The sequence below is a fragment of the Botrytis sinoallii genome, assembly GCF_014898435.1.
Source record: "Botrytis sinoallii strain Bc 23 chromosome Unknown BSIN_011, whole genome shotgun sequence".
NCBI classification, from domain to species: Eukaryota; Fungi; Ascomycota; class Leotiomycetes; order Helotiales; family Sclerotiniaceae; genus Botrytis; species Botrytis sinoallii.
The window spans coordinates 893,811-911,959 of NW_024066038.1; the positions used below are offsets into that span (position 1 = coordinate 893,811).

The 18,149-nt window shown below is 42.3% G+C and overlaps 5 protein-coding genes across 5 annotated transcripts; 3 read left to right on the plus strand and 2 right to left on the minus strand.

Moving 5' to 3' along the window:
* Nucleotides 1-1,384: 1,384 nt before the first annotated feature.
* Nucleotides 1,385-3,540, minus strand: EAF02_006924 (uncharacterized protein; the record flags this gene model as incomplete). The annotated part of the gene is made up of 3 exons (XM_038902972.1): nt 1,385-2,477; nt 2,535-3,144; nt 3,270-3,540. The coding sequence occupies 3 exons, from the start codon at nt 3,538-3,540 to the stop codon at nt 1,385-1,387; spliced, it is 1,974 nt and encodes a 657-aa protein (XP_038757293.1).
* A 996-nt stretch (nt 3,541-4,536) lies between these two features.
* EAF02_006925 (uncharacterized protein) lies at nt 4,537-6,633 on the plus strand (the record flags this gene model as incomplete). Its single annotated transcript, XM_038902973.1, has 5 exons — nt 4,537-5,213; nt 5,265-5,422; nt 5,482-5,687; nt 5,739-6,141; nt 6,197-6,633. The coding sequence occupies 5 exons, from the start codon at nt 4,537-4,539 to the stop codon at nt 6,631-6,633; spliced, it is 1,881 nt and encodes a 626-aa protein (XP_038757294.1).
* Nucleotides 6,634-7,940: 1,307 nt separating this feature from the next.
* On the plus strand, nt 7,941-8,708 carry EAF02_006926 (uncharacterized protein; the record flags this gene model as incomplete). Its single annotated transcript, XM_038902974.1, has 1 exon — nt 7,941-8,708. One exon carries the CDS (start codon nt 7,941-7,943, stop codon nt 8,706-8,708), a length of 768 nt encoding a protein of 255 aa, XP_038757295.1.
* Nucleotides 8,709-11,076: 2,368 nt separating this feature from the next.
* EAF02_006927 (uncharacterized protein) lies at nt 11,077-12,797 on the plus strand (the record flags this gene model as incomplete). The annotated part of the gene is made up of 4 exons (XM_038902975.1): nt 11,077-11,094; nt 11,142-11,357; nt 11,407-12,475; nt 12,568-12,797. 4 exons carry the CDS (start codon nt 11,077-11,079, stop codon nt 12,795-12,797), a joined length of 1,533 nt encoding a protein of 510 aa, XP_038757296.1.
* Nucleotides 12,798-14,512: 1,715 nt separating this feature from the next.
* Nucleotides 14,513-18,070, minus strand: EAF02_006928 (uncharacterized protein; the record flags this gene model as incomplete). The annotated part of the gene is made up of 7 exons (XM_038902976.1): nt 14,513-14,544; nt 14,601-15,250; nt 15,323-15,808; nt 15,864-16,125; nt 16,175-16,722; nt 17,344-17,650; nt 17,704-18,070. The coding sequence occupies 7 exons, from the start codon at nt 18,068-18,070 to the stop codon at nt 14,513-14,515; spliced, it is 2,652 nt and encodes an 883-aa protein (XP_038757297.1).
* Nucleotides 18,071-18,149: the final 79 nt, after the last annotated feature.

An 18,149-nucleotide genomic window follows, 5' to 3' on the forward strand; every position in this document is an offset into this window, starting at 1 on the left:
CTAGATAGTTACCACAGTTCGATATACCAATAATACGAAATATATGAACGGAAATTCCGGTCCGACTATCAAATACACATAGACGGATACTAAGCTGATTCTTTTCCAGAACGGTGGGACTATCACACTGCACTCTTGGATGCATGGTTTGGGAATTTTTCCTATGGCTTGGGATGGATAGCTGGATAATATCGCTCACTGCATAATATCGCTCAGCCAGGGAGAGCGAAGCGGGGAAAACGAACGAACATCCCCGCGAAACAAATTTCGACTCGATCGATAGGTTTATCAACTGTAAAGCCAATGCAACGATTATTTTACTGCTATGATTGTTTTTAGAGCTGCGTTCGGGCATGTTCGAATGGTATGCCAGCGACTAACTTTGTCGCAGCATGTTAGCCTTCCTCGACTAGCCTTTTGAGGAAACTAACAGCAATGTAACTTGGGAGTTTCGGTGGTGTTGAAATGATTACCGTAGGTTCTAAGATCTCAAAAGGAATATTTTGATACATATTGTTCTTGGTACTGTTGTGGCTTCTAAGGTCTAGTCCGGATACGTGATGCATCTCACCCGCCATAGGCTTGTGCTTGTGCTTTTGAGTTGGAGTCGGGAGCCGGTTTTTATCTTGTAACACGGCATGTTCATTGGTATCAGAGTGGAATGAGAGCTCGTACTACCTACTCCCTGTTCAGAATGAATTGAAATCGTTTTGTTTTTGGGCTGATGGTCGAATCGGCAGTTGTTATATCTGCCGTTCTCGGCACAGCACAGGCCCAAATGTGATAGAAACCAGTTCTGAAATATAGTTTAGACAAACGGTAGAATGTATCCTTGAATTTGAAGTCTCAATCCAAACCCCATAGAGATTATCTGCCATCTCCGGATTATGCAATATACGTAGTACCCCACTGGATTAGTTAAAGTTTCCCGCTGTCAAAAGGTGGCTGAGCTAAATTTAGAACATCCATAACCAGGATCCATTCTGATTTGCCTCGGGAATGCTCAGGCTTCTAGAAACATGTGGCGCGATCAACGACAATCTACTAACATACCACTTTCCATTTGTACTCTACATTGTCTTCAGAAATATCTAAACATATAACACAAATTCAGACGAATTCTCGTTCATATAAACACTATTCAGACCGTTCATTTTCGTTTCATTCGCACAGTTCAGGCTAATATCATGATAGGGCATGTCTCATTACCATAACGCCATTGTTGGAATCAAACATGTTGTTCATTAATTTATTGCTTTGAATGATGGGATGGTTACATGAAATTGAGCTCGCTAGGAGTCTCAATACTACCAAACCTCAAATCTTCCTCTGATTTGCCTCTATTTACATTCACCCCATCGAATCAGCTTGGGTATTTCCCTCTTCAATACAGAACCTTCGTACTTTCCTCAACGGTATGTTCCCAACCACAATATACACATTTCCTACAATCCGGTCTCAACATTTTCCACTCTCCACATGTGACACATCTTCTAGCCAATACATCTCTGTCAATCTTGTCCGCTACAAAGTTGAGATCATCATCGTACCAGCGCAACAATCCCGCCCATCTTCCCTTGTATTTGCCACTGGCCATCGCTCTTTCCAAATGCTCAGCAGAAAGTTTCTTGACATCATCAACAGTTTCCTGGGAAATCTTAGCATGCGGAGGTCCATCCAGTATCTCAATGGCCAGTTTGCTGAACGTAATATATTCCTCTTGGTTGGAACCCCAATCCCACGTTGTGAGAAAGTCATGCACGTTTTGCAGATTCAATTTCTTGGCATTTTGAAATTTTTCGTTTCCGGTTCCGCATAAGTATTGCCAGATAGGTCCTATTGGTCCGATCTGTGGGGATCGCATACACATGTAGTTGAAGACGTTCATGCGTTGATTGTTAGGAACACGGTCTTTGCAAAAGTCTTCGTACTTTTGGAATAGATCCTTCTTGACGGATGAATTCTTCCCTGAGAGATAGTTCTTTGTCATTTCAGCGGCATAAATACTGGTGCTCATGTTCGCGTTGATGCCGGGGGAGTATAGTGGATTGGTAAAACCAGTTGCATCACCAATGGCCAGCCAATTGTTTCCAGTAACTCGTGGGGCACGGAATGCCAAATTCTTGCGCACGAACCAGGTGGTACCGGGACCGTAGAGATCCTCGATAAGTTTGTGCTTTTCCATTAGTTGAGTAACTTTCTGGTATCGAGAAACAATCCAGTTGAACTTCTGTTCCGCTTCGCTACTTCCGAAGCTGGAAAGATTCTCTGGGTAAACAACATCGGAACGAAGTGCAAATCCAATGCTAACAACCCACCGAAATTTGACCTGGAATCTCGCGACTAATTCAGGTACTGAAGGATAGGAGTCTGCTGGTGCTTTGGCCGCATTGAGATCCAACAGATGATTGATCATGGTTGTAAGGTTAGGGATAGAGCTACCCTCCCATGAAGGAAGTCTAATGACCCAAGCCCATCTAAAAAGACTGTATTAGCTTTTGTTGTTCAACCAAATCCCCAAAACTAGAACATACCCTTCAGGCAGACATATATGATTTGTGTTGACACTTTCGTAATGTCTCAATGGTATATCAGACTCATCTCCTAGTTGTTCAAAGTACGCCCAGTACGCATTCGTATTGAACCCTTCTACACGTTCAATACGTGCCTCTTTCGAGATGAAGCGGTGGAATCGTCCTGTGGCATCAACTACCAGCTTCGCGTCCACAGATTCTTCCACCATTGTCTCGGAGTCTCGTACTTGAAGAGACATTCCATCATTTTCGTCTGTTGCCGTGGACTTCTTATCAATAACGACCTCTCTTCCATGAAGAACTGTTATTCCAAGGCGTTGCGCATAGAGTGTGAGCATCAGTTCACTGATTTTTCTCTCGACTTGGAGTGTTGGTACAAAATCTGCAGCAGGTCCATTTGCCACAAACTGAGTGTAATCTTCTGGATCACCTTCGGAGGAAAAGTAGAAAAATGCCAAGCCATCTTTCGGTCCAAAAAGTCTTGAAAGCATCGGAGTTTGGATCCCGACAGTTTTGAGCCAAAGTCCAAACACTGTTAATGTTGACTCGCCGATCTTGTAAGTTGGGCTGGCTGACTTTTCTAGGATGGTTAGGGATGTGAGGTTTCCCTCTGTGATTCAAGTTAGCAAGTGCATGAAACTAATGTTGGTCGATAGATGATACCCATTCTTTGGACCCTTTGTCATATTGGCGTAATACTGCCCATGGAAATTAAAAAAAGTGGATTAAACTTACTGCCATTTTGAAGCTCCAAACTCCTTGCGTGAATTGCATAAATCAAAGCATGGATTCCTCCGCCGACAACAACAACGTCAGAACTCTGCGGCAGTTTATTGCCACATGAGTTGTATGAATTCAAATACGCAGTATCTGAAATTTGTTGACTAGTTGTCGCGACGACAAGACCCGCAAGAAGATCAAAAAGTTTGAGACCCATTATTCTTTGCAAAACAGCATTGCGTGCATCTTGGTTGAAATCCAAGCTTGGATTTACTTCTGTAGCCATAGTTCTTAAAATTATTCGGCACAAAATTAATGTTGGGGTAGTGAATGGTCAGCAGTATGAGGAGGTTGAATCAATCAGAGAAAGATTTTCTTGTGTTACAAAGCTGCTTGCATACATTCAAATATATATGATTTAATGTTTGATATCCAACGCCAAGCATCGTCATCTACTTTTACATTGCCTGTAAGATAGATCTCGATGATAGACGTCGTACCCCATTATTAGAATGGTCGTACAAGATTAAAGTAAGCTGGAGGCGGGAATCTTTGCCAAGGACGGGAGTTGTACAATCGAGTAGTCGACATGGTCACACATTGATGTCAATAATCTATCACCGCGTATTAGAAGCAAGCAAACGATGTCACACTTCGGACCCCAAATCCGAAAAAATCCCACTTTCCCATGCTTTAGGCGCCCGCTGGTATCATACATCATCTTATATACCCTCACATCAGATAGTCTGTGGAGTTACGAGCTGTTCATACTGTGATCAATGCCTCGGCTCTCCATCATAAAACGAGTCGACCATCCGCCTCATTTTTGCCCACTTTATGTCAGTTTATTATGGATCATGGTTAAATTTAGCCTTATCTGGTCTCTTTTGGGTTACAATAGATGTTCCCCAGAAGTTTCGGATCCATGGTCTCGGGGCTGTCTCGAAGCATTGACCATTCCATGCACAGTCTGTCATCAGAAAGCTGTTAATAATCCTCCATTCACCTCGTTTGGATTTGGGAAAGGGGCAGGGCAGACGCTTACCAGATAACACTTTTAATTTCAATTTGGTGTTGGGTTCAGACCGACTCTATATTCACTTTTGTCCGTGAATGGAAAGTTAATTTCTTTCCTAACCCCGTTCTCTCCATTTTTGTATATTACTCAATTTAGCGACAACGCTGTAGGGCGTTTCCCTTGATAGTTTATAAAAATACTTCAAGTCATGCTTTCTTGCATCATCTAGCTCCAGATTATGCCATCTTTCTCAACACTATCAATATGTTGAAGCTTATCACGCCGGTTCGACAGTACCATGTCGCTCATTTACCCGTTCGATATGCAACGGCTTCGCTTCAGAACTACACTCGTGGCTTTCACAATAAGCAACAGTTTCTGGGAAATTCCAGAAGGAGTTTATCAACCCATACCATTTCTGAACCCAAGCCTCTTCAAGCAAGTACCCAACCTAAAAACCATCACAATGAAACATCTTCCGATATCGCAAAAGAACATCCTCTGGGAACCATGCGGCCGGTCAAGGTCATCAGCATCGGAGCAGGAGTCAGCGGTATCAACATGGCTCGAGCTCTGAAACAATACGGTACCAACATCGAACATGTAGTCTATGACAAAAATCCTGAAGTCGGTGGTACATGGTTTGAAAACTGTTACCCCGGATGTGCATCCGACGATCCTTCCCACAATTATCAATTCTCTCACACACCAAATCCTGGTTGGAGCTCCCTGTTTGCACCAGCGAGCGAAATACAAGATTATTTACAGGATGTGTGTAGCAAGTATGAGTTGAGAGATCGTATCAGATTGTCGCATAAGATTATTCATGCGCAGTGGAATGAAGGATCGGCAGAATGGGTCTTGCGGATTGAGAATCAGGTTACGGGTGTGATGTTTGAAGATCGATGTCATTTTTTGCTTAATTCGGGTGGGATGTTCAAGTAAGTCTGGGTTATTCTTTGAGTATTGCAAACTTGGCTAACGAGAAATAGTGATTGGAAGTGGCCAGATATCAGGGGTCTACACTCTTTCAAAGGAGATCTCGTTCATTCTGCAAAGTGGCAGAAGGATGTAGATCTCAAGGATAAAAGGGTAGCCGTTATTGGAAATGGTGCATCTGGTGTCCAGATTGTTCCAGTCCTACAACCAGGTAAGATCACCCGATGGTGAAAGAGATGATCGTATAGCCAGCTTCTGACCACTGTGTAGAAGTCACAAAGCTTTCCCACTTCGTCAGGACAAAGACTTGGATTTCGCCCAACAGCAAATCAGTGTCCCATATCATGGAACAGTACGAGCTAGATGCTGCGCACAAGTTTTCCGAGAAACAAATCCAGAAATTTCGCGAAGATCCAATAAAATACACAAAGTTTCTTAAGGCTATTGAATCCTTATCTAACAAAAGATTCAAGACAGTAAGTGCTTTACCGAGCTTACCCATCAATAAACACTAACCTAAACCATAGATCCTAAGAGGCAGTCCCGAAGCACTAGAAGCCAAACGCGTCATTTCTCTGTACATGGCCGAAGCCCTCAACTACGACAAACATCTCATCGAAGCCTTACTTCCCGATTTCCCTGTCGGATGCAGAAGAGTTACACCCGGCGTTGGCTATCTGAAAGCTTTAACACAACCAAATGTCGACGTAATCACATCCGGTATTGAAGAAATACAACCTAACGCCATCAAGCTTACAAATGGTGAAATCATAGAGGTTGATGCAATAGTCTGTGCTACGGGTTTCAACTGCTCTTTCGTTCCACGTTTTCCGATCGTTGGAGAGAATGGAAACCTACAGGATTTGTGGAGAGATAATCCGAGTCAAGCGTATATGTCATGCATGGTTCCTGGAATGCCAAATTATATCAGTAAGTTCTCCCTCCCAACTTGTTCCCCTCTTGCCTACAAACTAACACCGTCCAGCATTCCTCGGTCCCAATGGTCCATTAGCACACGGTGCCATTCCCATAATAACAGAACAACTAAGTGCTTTCGCTCTAAAGTTCATCCAGAAATGTCAACTCCAGTCAATTTCCTCCTTCAGACCTCTACCCGCAGCAGTAACAGACTACGCAGAACATATAGCGCAATTTATGCCCCGAACGGTATGGACAGATAAGGGAGTAAGAAGTTGGTATCGCAATGGAAAAAGTGAAGGACCAGTTTTGGCGCTGCATCCGGGAAGTCAGGCGCATTTTTTCCATATGTTGGAGGCGCCTCGGTGGGAGGATTTTGAATGGAGGAGAAAGGAAGATGCAAGGGACAACAGGTTCAAATATCTGGGGAATGGATTTTCCGTGAAGGAAAGTGAGATGGGAGGCGATGATACGTGGTATTGGGGAGAAGCGGATAAAATGTGAAGTCTTAATTAATGATAGGAAATAATATGGGGAGTGGGGTATGATATTACTATTTGAATTGTGAAGGAAACAGAATATTCTGGATTTGTTCGAGAATAGCTGGCTGTTTGGAACATATGGAAGGGTTTCTGGAGCGAATAAAGCAAATGGGATGTCTTAAAACTGAGATGAATGTGGATGAGATAAAGGATCTGTAATTTGAAAGATCTTGATCCATTCTTAGACTATTAATCACGCAATGGAATTGCTTAATCGTATCTGCATTTTGGATAACCCCGCTGCTATTATAAAGTACCTCACTGTGTTCCTTATACACTCCGAAGCGAAGTGTTAGTACTGCTTCTCAATCCACTGATTTCGCTATGGCTTACTAGTCATCGATACCGAGCATCGGCTCGTTATTACAAAGCCTTATGTTCATACTTTCACAGCTTGAGCACAACGGTACATTCACATTCACAGATCTCAAGAATCGACAAGTTGACCGTCACATTAATTGTCACACAGGATCGAAAGTACAGCAATAACGAGCGGAATTCTGATATTCCAAATTTATGTTGCATTTCTGAATGTTCACCATAAGAAATCACTTAGAGAGCGTTAGAGTCTCCAGTATTGGGGAGACAATGCTCCCTGGAAATGGAACTCTCCAGCCATCAACATGACCACTTTCGAGATTGGTTCTTTGGCATCTTAAATCTCGTCCAAAACCGTCAAAGCCGTCCAAAACGTTTAATGAACAATCGTCTGAAGTGACGATTCTGATATCCCAGATGTGTGTCCCTTCATGCTGCACTGGAAAGTCAAATATTCACTCGAGACACGCTTCTGACTTCAGTCGCTATCAGATTCCATTCAAATTAGCCGAATCATTTATTGAAAGTGAATGAAGCAAAAACATTGATTCTACGGCATATTCACGTACTACGGCCATTCTTCGCCAATGGACAGTCTGTTATTGAATCTAGATAACGATACGGCTGCCAAATGGATATAAAGCGCACGACTTTTGCGACTGAACTTCCTCCTTTTTTTTTTCGACATAACGAGCAACATAAAGAGAAACAAGGCTGCGCAAAAACACGACAGGCATACCATCATAAGATATATCATCCTTTTGCTGACTTGAGAAGACACTCGGGCTCGCCAGTCGCAAACTTTTGAACCTATACCGACAAGTACCAGGAATTACTATCTCCATTGTTCGATATCTTCAGCCAGATCAATTACCTCGAAGATAACGCTTCCCTATATAACTTTATTTCATTTTATACTGGTCAACCAACAACCAATAGTGTTACTACACAATGGCTGGTAAACCACTTTCCAGATTGGGAGGAAAGAAGGATGAAACAACAGCAATACTAACATTTCTGCTAGCACGTTTTGCGAAAATCCATCGTTCGGCGGAGGAGCGATTCAACGCGTCGAGAGGTGAAGGTCACACACTTGAAGCCTTGGAATGTCGATTTCAGAGAGAATTACAACTTCATACGAACCTTCGCACCAATGCTGCGCAAATCTCCAAAGCTGTTTTGAACCTTGTTCAACAGGCTCGAGCGACTGAATTTCATAGGGCTGATGAATTACCTACTCTGGAGAACTTACAATCACCTCCACCAAAGATTCGATCTACGAGAGCTCGGGCATCTATACCTGCCACTCTTAAGCCTAAGTTGATTGTGAAATTGAAGGTCAAGAATGCTTGCTTCGAGCCGACAGTGGTACAATTTCCCTCTACCAGCGCCTCTTCGCACACGCCGACAGGATACGTAAAGTGGCAAATTTGCAAATCTGGAGCGCCAGTGTCAGCTGAGATACCCACAGTTGTACGTCCCGAGACTTTGGAATATAAGGGTGATAATCTAGATCGAGATCAGCTGTATTATAATGCGCTTGCGCGTAAGGTGGGTATCAAGGAAATTATCGAAACACGAATCAACAATGCATTGAAGCACGGCGAAGATAGAGAGGAAGCAACTCGAAGAGCACACTCATATGCGGAGTCTCAAATTTGCACATTGATTGCAAATTACGAATCCCGAGAAGAAGAAGAAGAATCGGAAGAGGAATGAACGACCAGCGGATCTGTCGGTTGCTGTGCTTGTCACCTTCTGGGTGGCAGTATGGGAATGACACAGGCTACTGGATATCAGGGCACTGTTTCTTGTGCTTTGGGTGCGTCTGAATAGTTTTGTTTAAAACAACTGTTTGGGATTTTGATATACCAGATATTTGATACCCGTCCTATCATCGAAGGGTGTGGTGGTTTGGGAGGATTTTCAACAGAGAATTGTTTCTAGCATCACATCATCGTTATAGCACCCTTGTAATAGAAGTTGACATAGAAAGCTCCTGTACCAGTTCGTAGATGACGAAAGCTGGGAGATTATCTCAACCAAGATTCGATCAATGATACACAAGTATGGATCATCAGAATCTCGTATGATGTTTTCGTTTCAAGTTCGAAAATGCCTCAAAGTCGTTGTGTATCGTATGACTAGTGAAACCATTCTGTCCCTTCCGACATTTGAACGTCATTTGTGCTTCCACCCCGTGTACAGCATGCTTTGTTTCAACTTTTGAGGTTACAGAAAATCCGTTGTTGTATAACAGAAGACTGATTGTGGGGTTGAATAGCATTTTGGTTTTCTATATTCCAAGATTCAAGTTGAATGCTTGAGTAACACAATTTGTGTGTTGTGTCAATACAAGCTGGGAACTCGAAGAATTGACGCACGATGGCTATGTTGTAATGGACTGTATCCATGATCTGATCTGTAGCAGCTCACACATCTCCTTTGGACGTCTGTGAAATGAAAGCCTTAGACATAGAGTTGATTTTTATAGATGATAGCCGCATAGTCACCACAGAAAAATTTCCCGAATACAATTCCGGACATTCCTAAAAAAAAACCCCCCCCTCAATTATAGGAGTTCCAGACGAACCTTCTGTTCAAAGACAGAGATAAGGCAGTCACCTACTCTTGACTCTCAACCTTAATATTTCTGGTGTTACAACTCTGACAAGTTGACTATTGCCACCTGAACGAACAACATATTACATGTGATCGGTCTTGTGAACTGCTTATGGGGAAGGAACTTACCATCAATTCTGGATGTTAAGTAATGGGCTTCAGAACCGGGTAGTTTCCTAAGATAGAATACGATTCTCAATCAGAGATATTGCAGTCTATGCAGGAACACAACAAGTTTTGTAAGTACCTCTACAGGCTCCCGTAAGAAGAGGGCTGACAGTTTTGATGATTTGTAAAGTATATCAAAACTTGGATTCGAATTACCGAATGTAAAGAATTGAAGGTGGACGATTTATGGGTCCCTGTCGACAATCACAATTCGGAAAACCTGTGATACGGAATGGAATAAATCCTCGAAATTCGAGAAGAGCTCAGTGCAAATTGGTATTGGCACCAAATACATGCGTGCAGTGCTGGCTGGAGATACCGGCTGTGAATATTAGCAGGATGGTGAATTTGGTCGGGGACTCTGTTAGAATGAGCTTCGTCAAATGGTTTGGTGGAAGTTCTCAGTAAAACAGAGCTCATGATTCACATATTGTGCTTACTCATCATGCTCTGACCTGAAGGGAGGGCTCATAGATGTGTTTGATGAGTGAGATCTAAAGCACCTCGAATGTCTCAGGCTTCCATAATATACAACTTCGATCAAATAGTTTAAGTGTTGTTTTCACACATATCTTCTTGAGGTTTGTGACCATAAATCTGTGTTGTGTCGTTGTGTCGATGAGTGAAGTTTGCGTTGGAGCCTGGCCTGGGCCGATATAGTTTCTGTTGCTTACTAATTCTCAACACGCGCTAAAAAAATTAGGGTCTCCACGATTCGTTCAGGTATCCTCGCGAAACCCTACAGGGCTGAAAGGAACGGTCATACATTCTGTTTGGGGGATTTGTTGGATTACTGCCCCATGCGAAGGCCAACGATTCTTACAGGGTAGATGTTGTGAGAATGAGCCGCGACTGTATTATTGATTTACGTCCAACAGGATGGGAAATCGTTATTCTGAAGTGTGAAGTTTGGGCCCCGACCCAGGCTCGTCAGATAATAGACCACATCTGCATTTTCACCAACAATCCTACGCCTAGGCGTTTATTATTCTCGTTTTCAATGGCAAAATATCTTGCAACTCACTGAGCCTCACCATTGAAAAGACCATCTAAGACCAATCATCGAATCCTCCACGGTCTATAGTGGTGCAATATAGTAAAGAATGGCCTAGCCAGTGACGTTGCCTTGCTTGCCAATGTGAAAAGTGCGGCCTGCCCAACAAGACCTAAATCGACGTCATGTGTTGGGATAAGACACTACATTTCCTCCAACTCTGTCTGTTGCTTGGCCTTTTCCCTTTCTTTCAGTTGCTGCAACCAACGCAAGCTGAGGTAAAAAATAAAAAATCGGCGCAAAATGGAGCGATCTTACAGAGTAGGTTCCCTATTGATATTATTACAAGATGTACTAACGATAATCAGAACGCCATTTCACTACTTGAGAGTAGAAAAGACCGTGTTAAGCCTAATAGACGTAGCAGAGCCTCTCAACTACTCAGGAGAACAGGTTGTGGCAGTAGTGACGGAGAAGATTCCTCCACAGAGCCAAATAATAACAGACTCAGTACACTAGGAGGCAATCCAACCAAGCACGGCAATGATGGTATGAATGAGTGGCTTGAAGCACTTGGATATACTGTGAGTAGTCTCTTTCGATACTGGAGATATTTTCTGACTATCCCCACAGCACAAAGAATTCAAGGTGATTCACATTGCGGGAACCAAAGGCAAAGCATCCACTTGCATGTTTGTCAAATCTTTCCTCTCATCTTATGCTTCTAGGACAGGTGTCTTGAGAAAAATTGGGCTCTACACCAATCCCTACTCTCCTAACATCCGCGAGCCAATCAAGATCAACGCAAAGCCAGTATCAGAAGATAAATTTGCTAGATATTTTTTCCAGGTATGGGAGATTCTTTCCAGCAAATTTGTTGAGACAATGATGCCGGATTTCATGCAATTGAGGTTGTTGGTCGCTGTCTATACATTCATGGGTGAAGACGTTGATGTGGTGATCATGGAAACTCATTGTGGAGGAGAAACGGACGCTACAAATTTTGTCAAGCCAACAGCTGTAGGCATCGCACAAATCAACGCAGATTATATTGAAGAAGGTGGCCCTTCTACTGAAGACTTAGCTTGGCATGCAGGAGGCATTATGAAAATTGACGCTCCTGCATTTTCCATTCCTCAAGGTCCTGAGATAGGAAAAGTTCTCGAAACACGTGCCAATGAAAAAGGCGCCGCGTTGAACTTCGTAAGCGAGGATCATCGTCTTCCAATCACCGCCCATGCACTCAAAACCGACATCAAGAGATTCGAATGCTCTCTTGCACTTGCACTCACAGATGCATATCTCTCATCTCTCTATAGCGAAAAATATCCACCTCTCTCCTCTGAAGATATCTCAATCGGACTCGATCGATTTTTCTGGCCCGGCCGATTTCAAAGACTAGAAGTAGGACAGAATTCCTGGTTTCTCGATGGTGCGCATCATTTTCAAACGATCCCCAAAGCTGCAGAATGGTTTGCCATGAGCGTTTGTGAAGAAGCAACGCTTTCTCCTTTCTCGTATGCGATTAGAAGGTTGAAACAAACAGTTTTCAACTGCGAGGAGAAGGGAAATCCAAAGGTAGTTGTTTTTGGGCATCGGGCAAGAGGAGATGGGGAGAAAGTTGTAGAGAGTCTTGCAAAGGCATTGGACAAGCATAGGTGCAAAGTTAAACATGTCATTTTTACAACAGATTGGGATGATAGTAAGTATTTCTTTTTCTCACCACTTTCTATCCCCTTCCTCTCTTCTGATTCTCTCGCATGCAACCAATCAATACTAACATGCCTGCCCCAGCCTCAAAAATCACAGACTCAGACATATCCGCCATCCGTTCCTACGCTCAAACATGGCAAAAACTGTCTCCAAACTCTAGTATTCTCCTCGAACCAAACAATGCAGCTGCAATCGACTTAGCCACAAAAATCGGCTATCAAAACCATGCTATGGAATGTTTAGTTACAGGAAGTTTGTATCTAACGGGAAGTGCATTGAGGCATTTAGATCCCACCGCGGAAAAAGTGTAGGAGAAAGAATGAATAATGGTACTTGAAATTGTTAATCCTAGGGTTCGCATTGATGAGATAGATAGGAGTAATGGTAATTCTTTAGGCGATGAATTAAAATTTATATCTATGATTGATTCCGTATATGAGATCTCGAGTTTTGTGATCGTGATCATGACCACTATTTCTGATATCTTCTGTTGACACTCTTACCAGTGATTCAACATCAGAATCCAAACAAACAGCTATGAGCGAAGAAATATCAGCTTCTCCAATCTCACAAAAGCGATTGTTTGATCATTTCACCAAATCAGAGAACATCAAAAATTTCGCACGAACCCTAAAACTAAGTCCAGGGCATCTCAAAAAGAAAATTTAAAATATCCGAGTGTATTTTCTGTTTTAATTCGCTCCCTCTAATAACCCGTTCCATGATAAACATAGGTTCTGGACATTCCAGAGAAAAAGATATGCACAAGATGAAGGCGTAACCTTTATACAATTCTACTAGCCCCTTAGCACCACCAAATAGCTACATATACATCCATTGTATCGTCTACCAAGCTTCACTCCCCCATCCCTCACATTCCTCTATTTATTCCCCGTCTCCGTCGCCCAAATCCCATCCTCCCTCCTATAAACCTGCGCCACTTTATTCTTCCCACCACTCTTCTTCTCAATAAAAAGCTTATACCTATTATCCCGTTCTGAATCAGCATCATAGCCCGTTTCTTTCCCTTCCGGTTTCTTCACAGGACCCGTCTTCTTCTTGACAGCTTTCTGATTGGCCGGTAACAATTCGGTTGATGTTTCGGGTGTTACGGGTGGTGTGTATCTTGATGGTTTAGATCCTTTTTTCGAGGATTCTCTCACAGCCATCACCTTCGGAGCATAACTGCGAGGTTGAGATGAGGAATTCGAATGCGAGCTTGAAGGTGCCATTTGAATGCGAATCCGTGCGATTAATGAAATATTTGTATGATGTATTCCTTGTTGTACCAATGTAAATTCGATTTGTGAATGCAAATGAGATATCGATCGTGGAATGTGGTTTATGATGTGTGATGTGATAGATGTGGGATGAGATACCAATGATGGATCATTCCTTTTCTTTTATAAATTATATAAATTGTCCCAGAAACTAGTTTCCAACATCATGTTTCCACTGCTTGAAAACATACTTGAAAGTACTTAGTAATTCTGAAGATCTTTTTTTTTTAGAAGACCTGGTCACGTTGTGACGGGCTGGTCTCCCAAAATTTCGGTAACATAGTGGGTATAAGTAATGAAAAGTCTGCAGATACTATGGAATCGGTCTAAGAATTACTCTTGACGTCAAACATTCAAGTACTCTGTATGAATCAGTGCTGATTCACATGGACAGTATGTGAATTTGTTGGTGTCGATGGGATCCCGGTTATTGATTTCACTATCGACCACAGATCGATTTCGTGAAAGTGTGTCTTTTATGTCATCATAAAAGTTCCGATGTTATGAATTTTTTGATGAAAGTTACAAAATTCTGCTTTAGGCAGATCAATTTTTCCACCAGCCCAATGAGAGAGGCATTACCTTCTCAATCAATTTACTCCCTGCACTCTCTCTTAATCCTCTTTTTCTCCCTTCTCCTTTCTTTTTTCGTCTGCTTTTTTGCGCCTACCTTACCATCCCACAATCCTTTTTTCCCACTACCGAACAGTATCTCCTCCTTCCACCCCTTATTGTTAAATTTCCACTTAATCTGAAAAGTTTTCTTTTTCGTCTTGATCTTGACCTTTCGTAAGTTACTCGAAAACGTATCGTCAAGTGTAGAGAAAAGCTTACGAATACCCTGTTCCTTCTTTGTCAAATCTGGACTTGTATCAACGTTGATTGCATCCGCTACTTTTCCTATTCCAATCGATGCTATCGTCTCATTCGTGTAAATTCTGAGGCCTACAACACATGATGCATTCCAAGCATCTTTGGACATATCTGCTTGCTCATTAGGAATGGGAAGAGCGGACGCTGGGAGCGGAGTTGGAGGAGGTGTAAGTATTGAAGGAGTGGTAAGAGTAATCGGTGTAGCGAGAGATATCCTCTTAAACTTCTTCGGAAATTTCTCCTGGATCACACCTTTAGCATAGGCCATATCATGCTTTAAACCAATTTGGATCAGTTTATCTCTTCTAGCAAGCCAATTATCTCTGACAACGTCTTCGATCTTCGGAAGTGTATCATCGCGATATCCGGTTATTTGAAGATAAACTTCATAAGTACCGGCTTCAAGAAAAATTTCAGTCGTAGCGGAACGATCACCACTAGAGTAGCCGCGAACTATGTGAGAGTCTTGACCTGGTTTATGGAGGTGAAAAGAGAGGTAGTAAGTATATTGACCCGTAAGACCACTAAAGTAACGAGTGTCGAGCTGTGAGAGAACTATCACTGTTGTGGTTGGGACTGGAATGGTAAAGTGAAATGAGGTTTCATTGTAACTGCAGAGTCAGTACGATAATACTTGTATGAATTCAAAGGAGAAAACGGGGTACAACAATTGGATCACTTACTTTCCGGACCAAGGTACGTTGATCGTCGTCCAATGTTGGGCAACGTGCCAATTGAACCAATCACAATGAAATATTCTTGTTCTCCAGATTTCATCATATCGATCGAGAAAATCTTCATAAGGCGTCCAGAAGATACCTTCATTCCCAAACTTATGATTAAGTGCTTGAAGTGCTTCTGGAGTCCATTCTTTAGACCCATCTGACCATGGGCCATTCCATTCAGTCTCACCCCAAGGATTTTTCACGAGGCAAAGACGATTCCCCTGGTATTCAACCGCTCGAAGAACAGAGTAAGCATGATCATCTTCGATACCTTGCCTTCCAAGTTGATATGGATCAGGATGATTGTAATCCCTTGTACCAGTGTTGAATATAAAATCCTTGCCGACTTTCAAAAGACCTTCAGTCCAGAAAGAATCTTTGTCCAGTATGTCAGCGGTAAGAAATTGGGTAGAAACACCACCGGTAAGATCTTCGACACCCTCACTATTGATTGATCAGTATCATATTTATGGAATGCATGCAGTACAGCAATGCTCACCCAGGCCAACCTCCACTAATTGAATCATAATCGCCATGGATTTTGGCAAATGCTTTCTCAATAAGTGGTACCCAGGTTTCGTTTGGATCAGCACAAGAACCAAAAAACAGTGCATCGGAGCCGGTTTGGAAAGTATTCTTATAGTCCGCACGAGAAGCTTCCGGGTCAAGTCTTCCATGAGAACGATCCCACACCAATCTTCTATCATCATTGCAATCATCGTAATCAGGATTGGTGAGGTAGAGTTTATCATCAACGATCTCTGAGACCCATTCTCCATCACGATAGAACACAAATCCATACACACCAACTTCTTCGTTTCGTGCTTTTTTCGGGCAAAGTTTTGTCGATAAGTCGTGGAAATGCTTCGTCCACAGTGAGACACGCCAGAGAAGATATGAACCAACAATCTCCTTCTGATCCTTGTCGTATATCTTGTACATGGGCTTCATGACCAATGAAGAATGTCGGGATATCGAATATCTCACTTATTCTCTTTGCACAAGCAGGCTCTCGCCCTTTAGTCGCGGTCAAATCGAAGGTTTCTGCTCGTATGACTGCCCTCGTAGTCGTGGGTTTCTTCGGAGAACTTAATCTAATATGTTCTCCTCCACTCACTGAGTCTGGTTCTGTAACTGTGAGAGATCTGAGGCAATACTCCATATCATCGAGGTTAAAATCGTTGTCACCGTATTTAGTATTATTGCGTTTGCATTCTGCTACAATAGCTGCAACCTTGGCTTCGCATTGTTTCACAGCTACATCGTATGAAACATTGACGCTACATCCAGAGACTAGACTGCTTGGTTTATTTTCACCGATCAGACGTTCGTATATATTTTTAGGAAGAACATTGGAGCTGGAAGTGGTCAGTAAGATGTAAATCTTTTCTGAATCGGAAAACGGTAAGCTTACGTCGGGTGATTGTTTCATTAGATGAGAGTTTGTTTTCCCAAAAGATGTCGAGAGCCTTTTGGGCAGATGCGGTTGAACTTGTAATTGTCATGATTTTTCTGATTTTTTTCTGTGAGAGGATGATGATGTGTGCTTAGGTTGAGTTTTGAGTGATTTTGTTAAAGATGTGTAATAATGACTTCACTATCCAGTATATATAGGGTGTCATAAGAATTGTATGTAAGACTTGTGAATGAGATAATGGGGAGATGAAGCTTTGTATAAATAAGAACTCCATCGCTTGGAACACGATCGCTCTTGCCAAGTTCTTGTTTAGTGCAACAAAGTTTGATTTCATGCTTGATGAGTGAGAATAGGAAAAAATGCCGCATATGTTGGAATAGTGACTGCCTAAACAGTAATTATATCGTGAATTCGAGAAGGCTTAAAAAATTGATACACGATGGTGAGTTGCCCCTTCTCTTCTCTCTCCTGCAAGCTAGGTACTACTTGCAATCAATGCTCTTTCATTCATTCTGTCGCCAACACTGCTGCAATTCCATCCCTAAATAAGGTTATTGCATACCATCTATGAAATGCAAATACCCAATTTGGAAAAGGCCTCTTATTATTAGTTGGATTACATGATACACTGGAATACCAAATTGTAGCTCCAGCTTTTTCATGATTGAGCTCAAAGCTATGCATTCCCGAAAATTGCTTGCGATCATCTCCATATCCAATCTCAACGCAACTAGGAGAGTCTGGAGATCCGTCATCCTCGGTCTTGGTGGATAGAACCATAAAATTACCGCCAAAAAGAAGAGAACCTTTTGAAGGTAGTCTTTTGGCGGATAATGACTTTAATTCCAAGGTTGGTCCTGGAGATATTTCTGTGTCTTTTTTTGAGCATTATTCTTGACGGAAGATTGCAATAAATACTGACTTGAGTACCCACAAGGTATAAACTTCATACCAAGAGATTGCAATGATGCTATGAGGTATCTTTCGGGGGTGAAAATCCAACCTGCGAAGAATCCACGGGTAAATGTTGCCAAAATTTCTCCGTCACTCCTATTTCGAATGTCGGCTTCAGACAATCGAATCTTGTAAGAATCTGTAATACTGATATGGTTCCTTGGATTGATTATCGAAGAAAACGATTGTGAGCTGCTGGCAAAGGAGGGCGATAATTGTTGATATGATGTTATTGTGGCCGTCCTTGCGGCCGACAGTGGGCGATCTTGAAGATATATAGTGATACCCAACCCTACAACAGCAGTAGGCACAAGCAATTTCGAAACAGTGAACATGGAAAGAGACGTTTTATTCTTTTTGTGGGGGGAGGGAGTTGAGTGTCTAAGATGATTAAGGTCGAGGACTTACTTTATA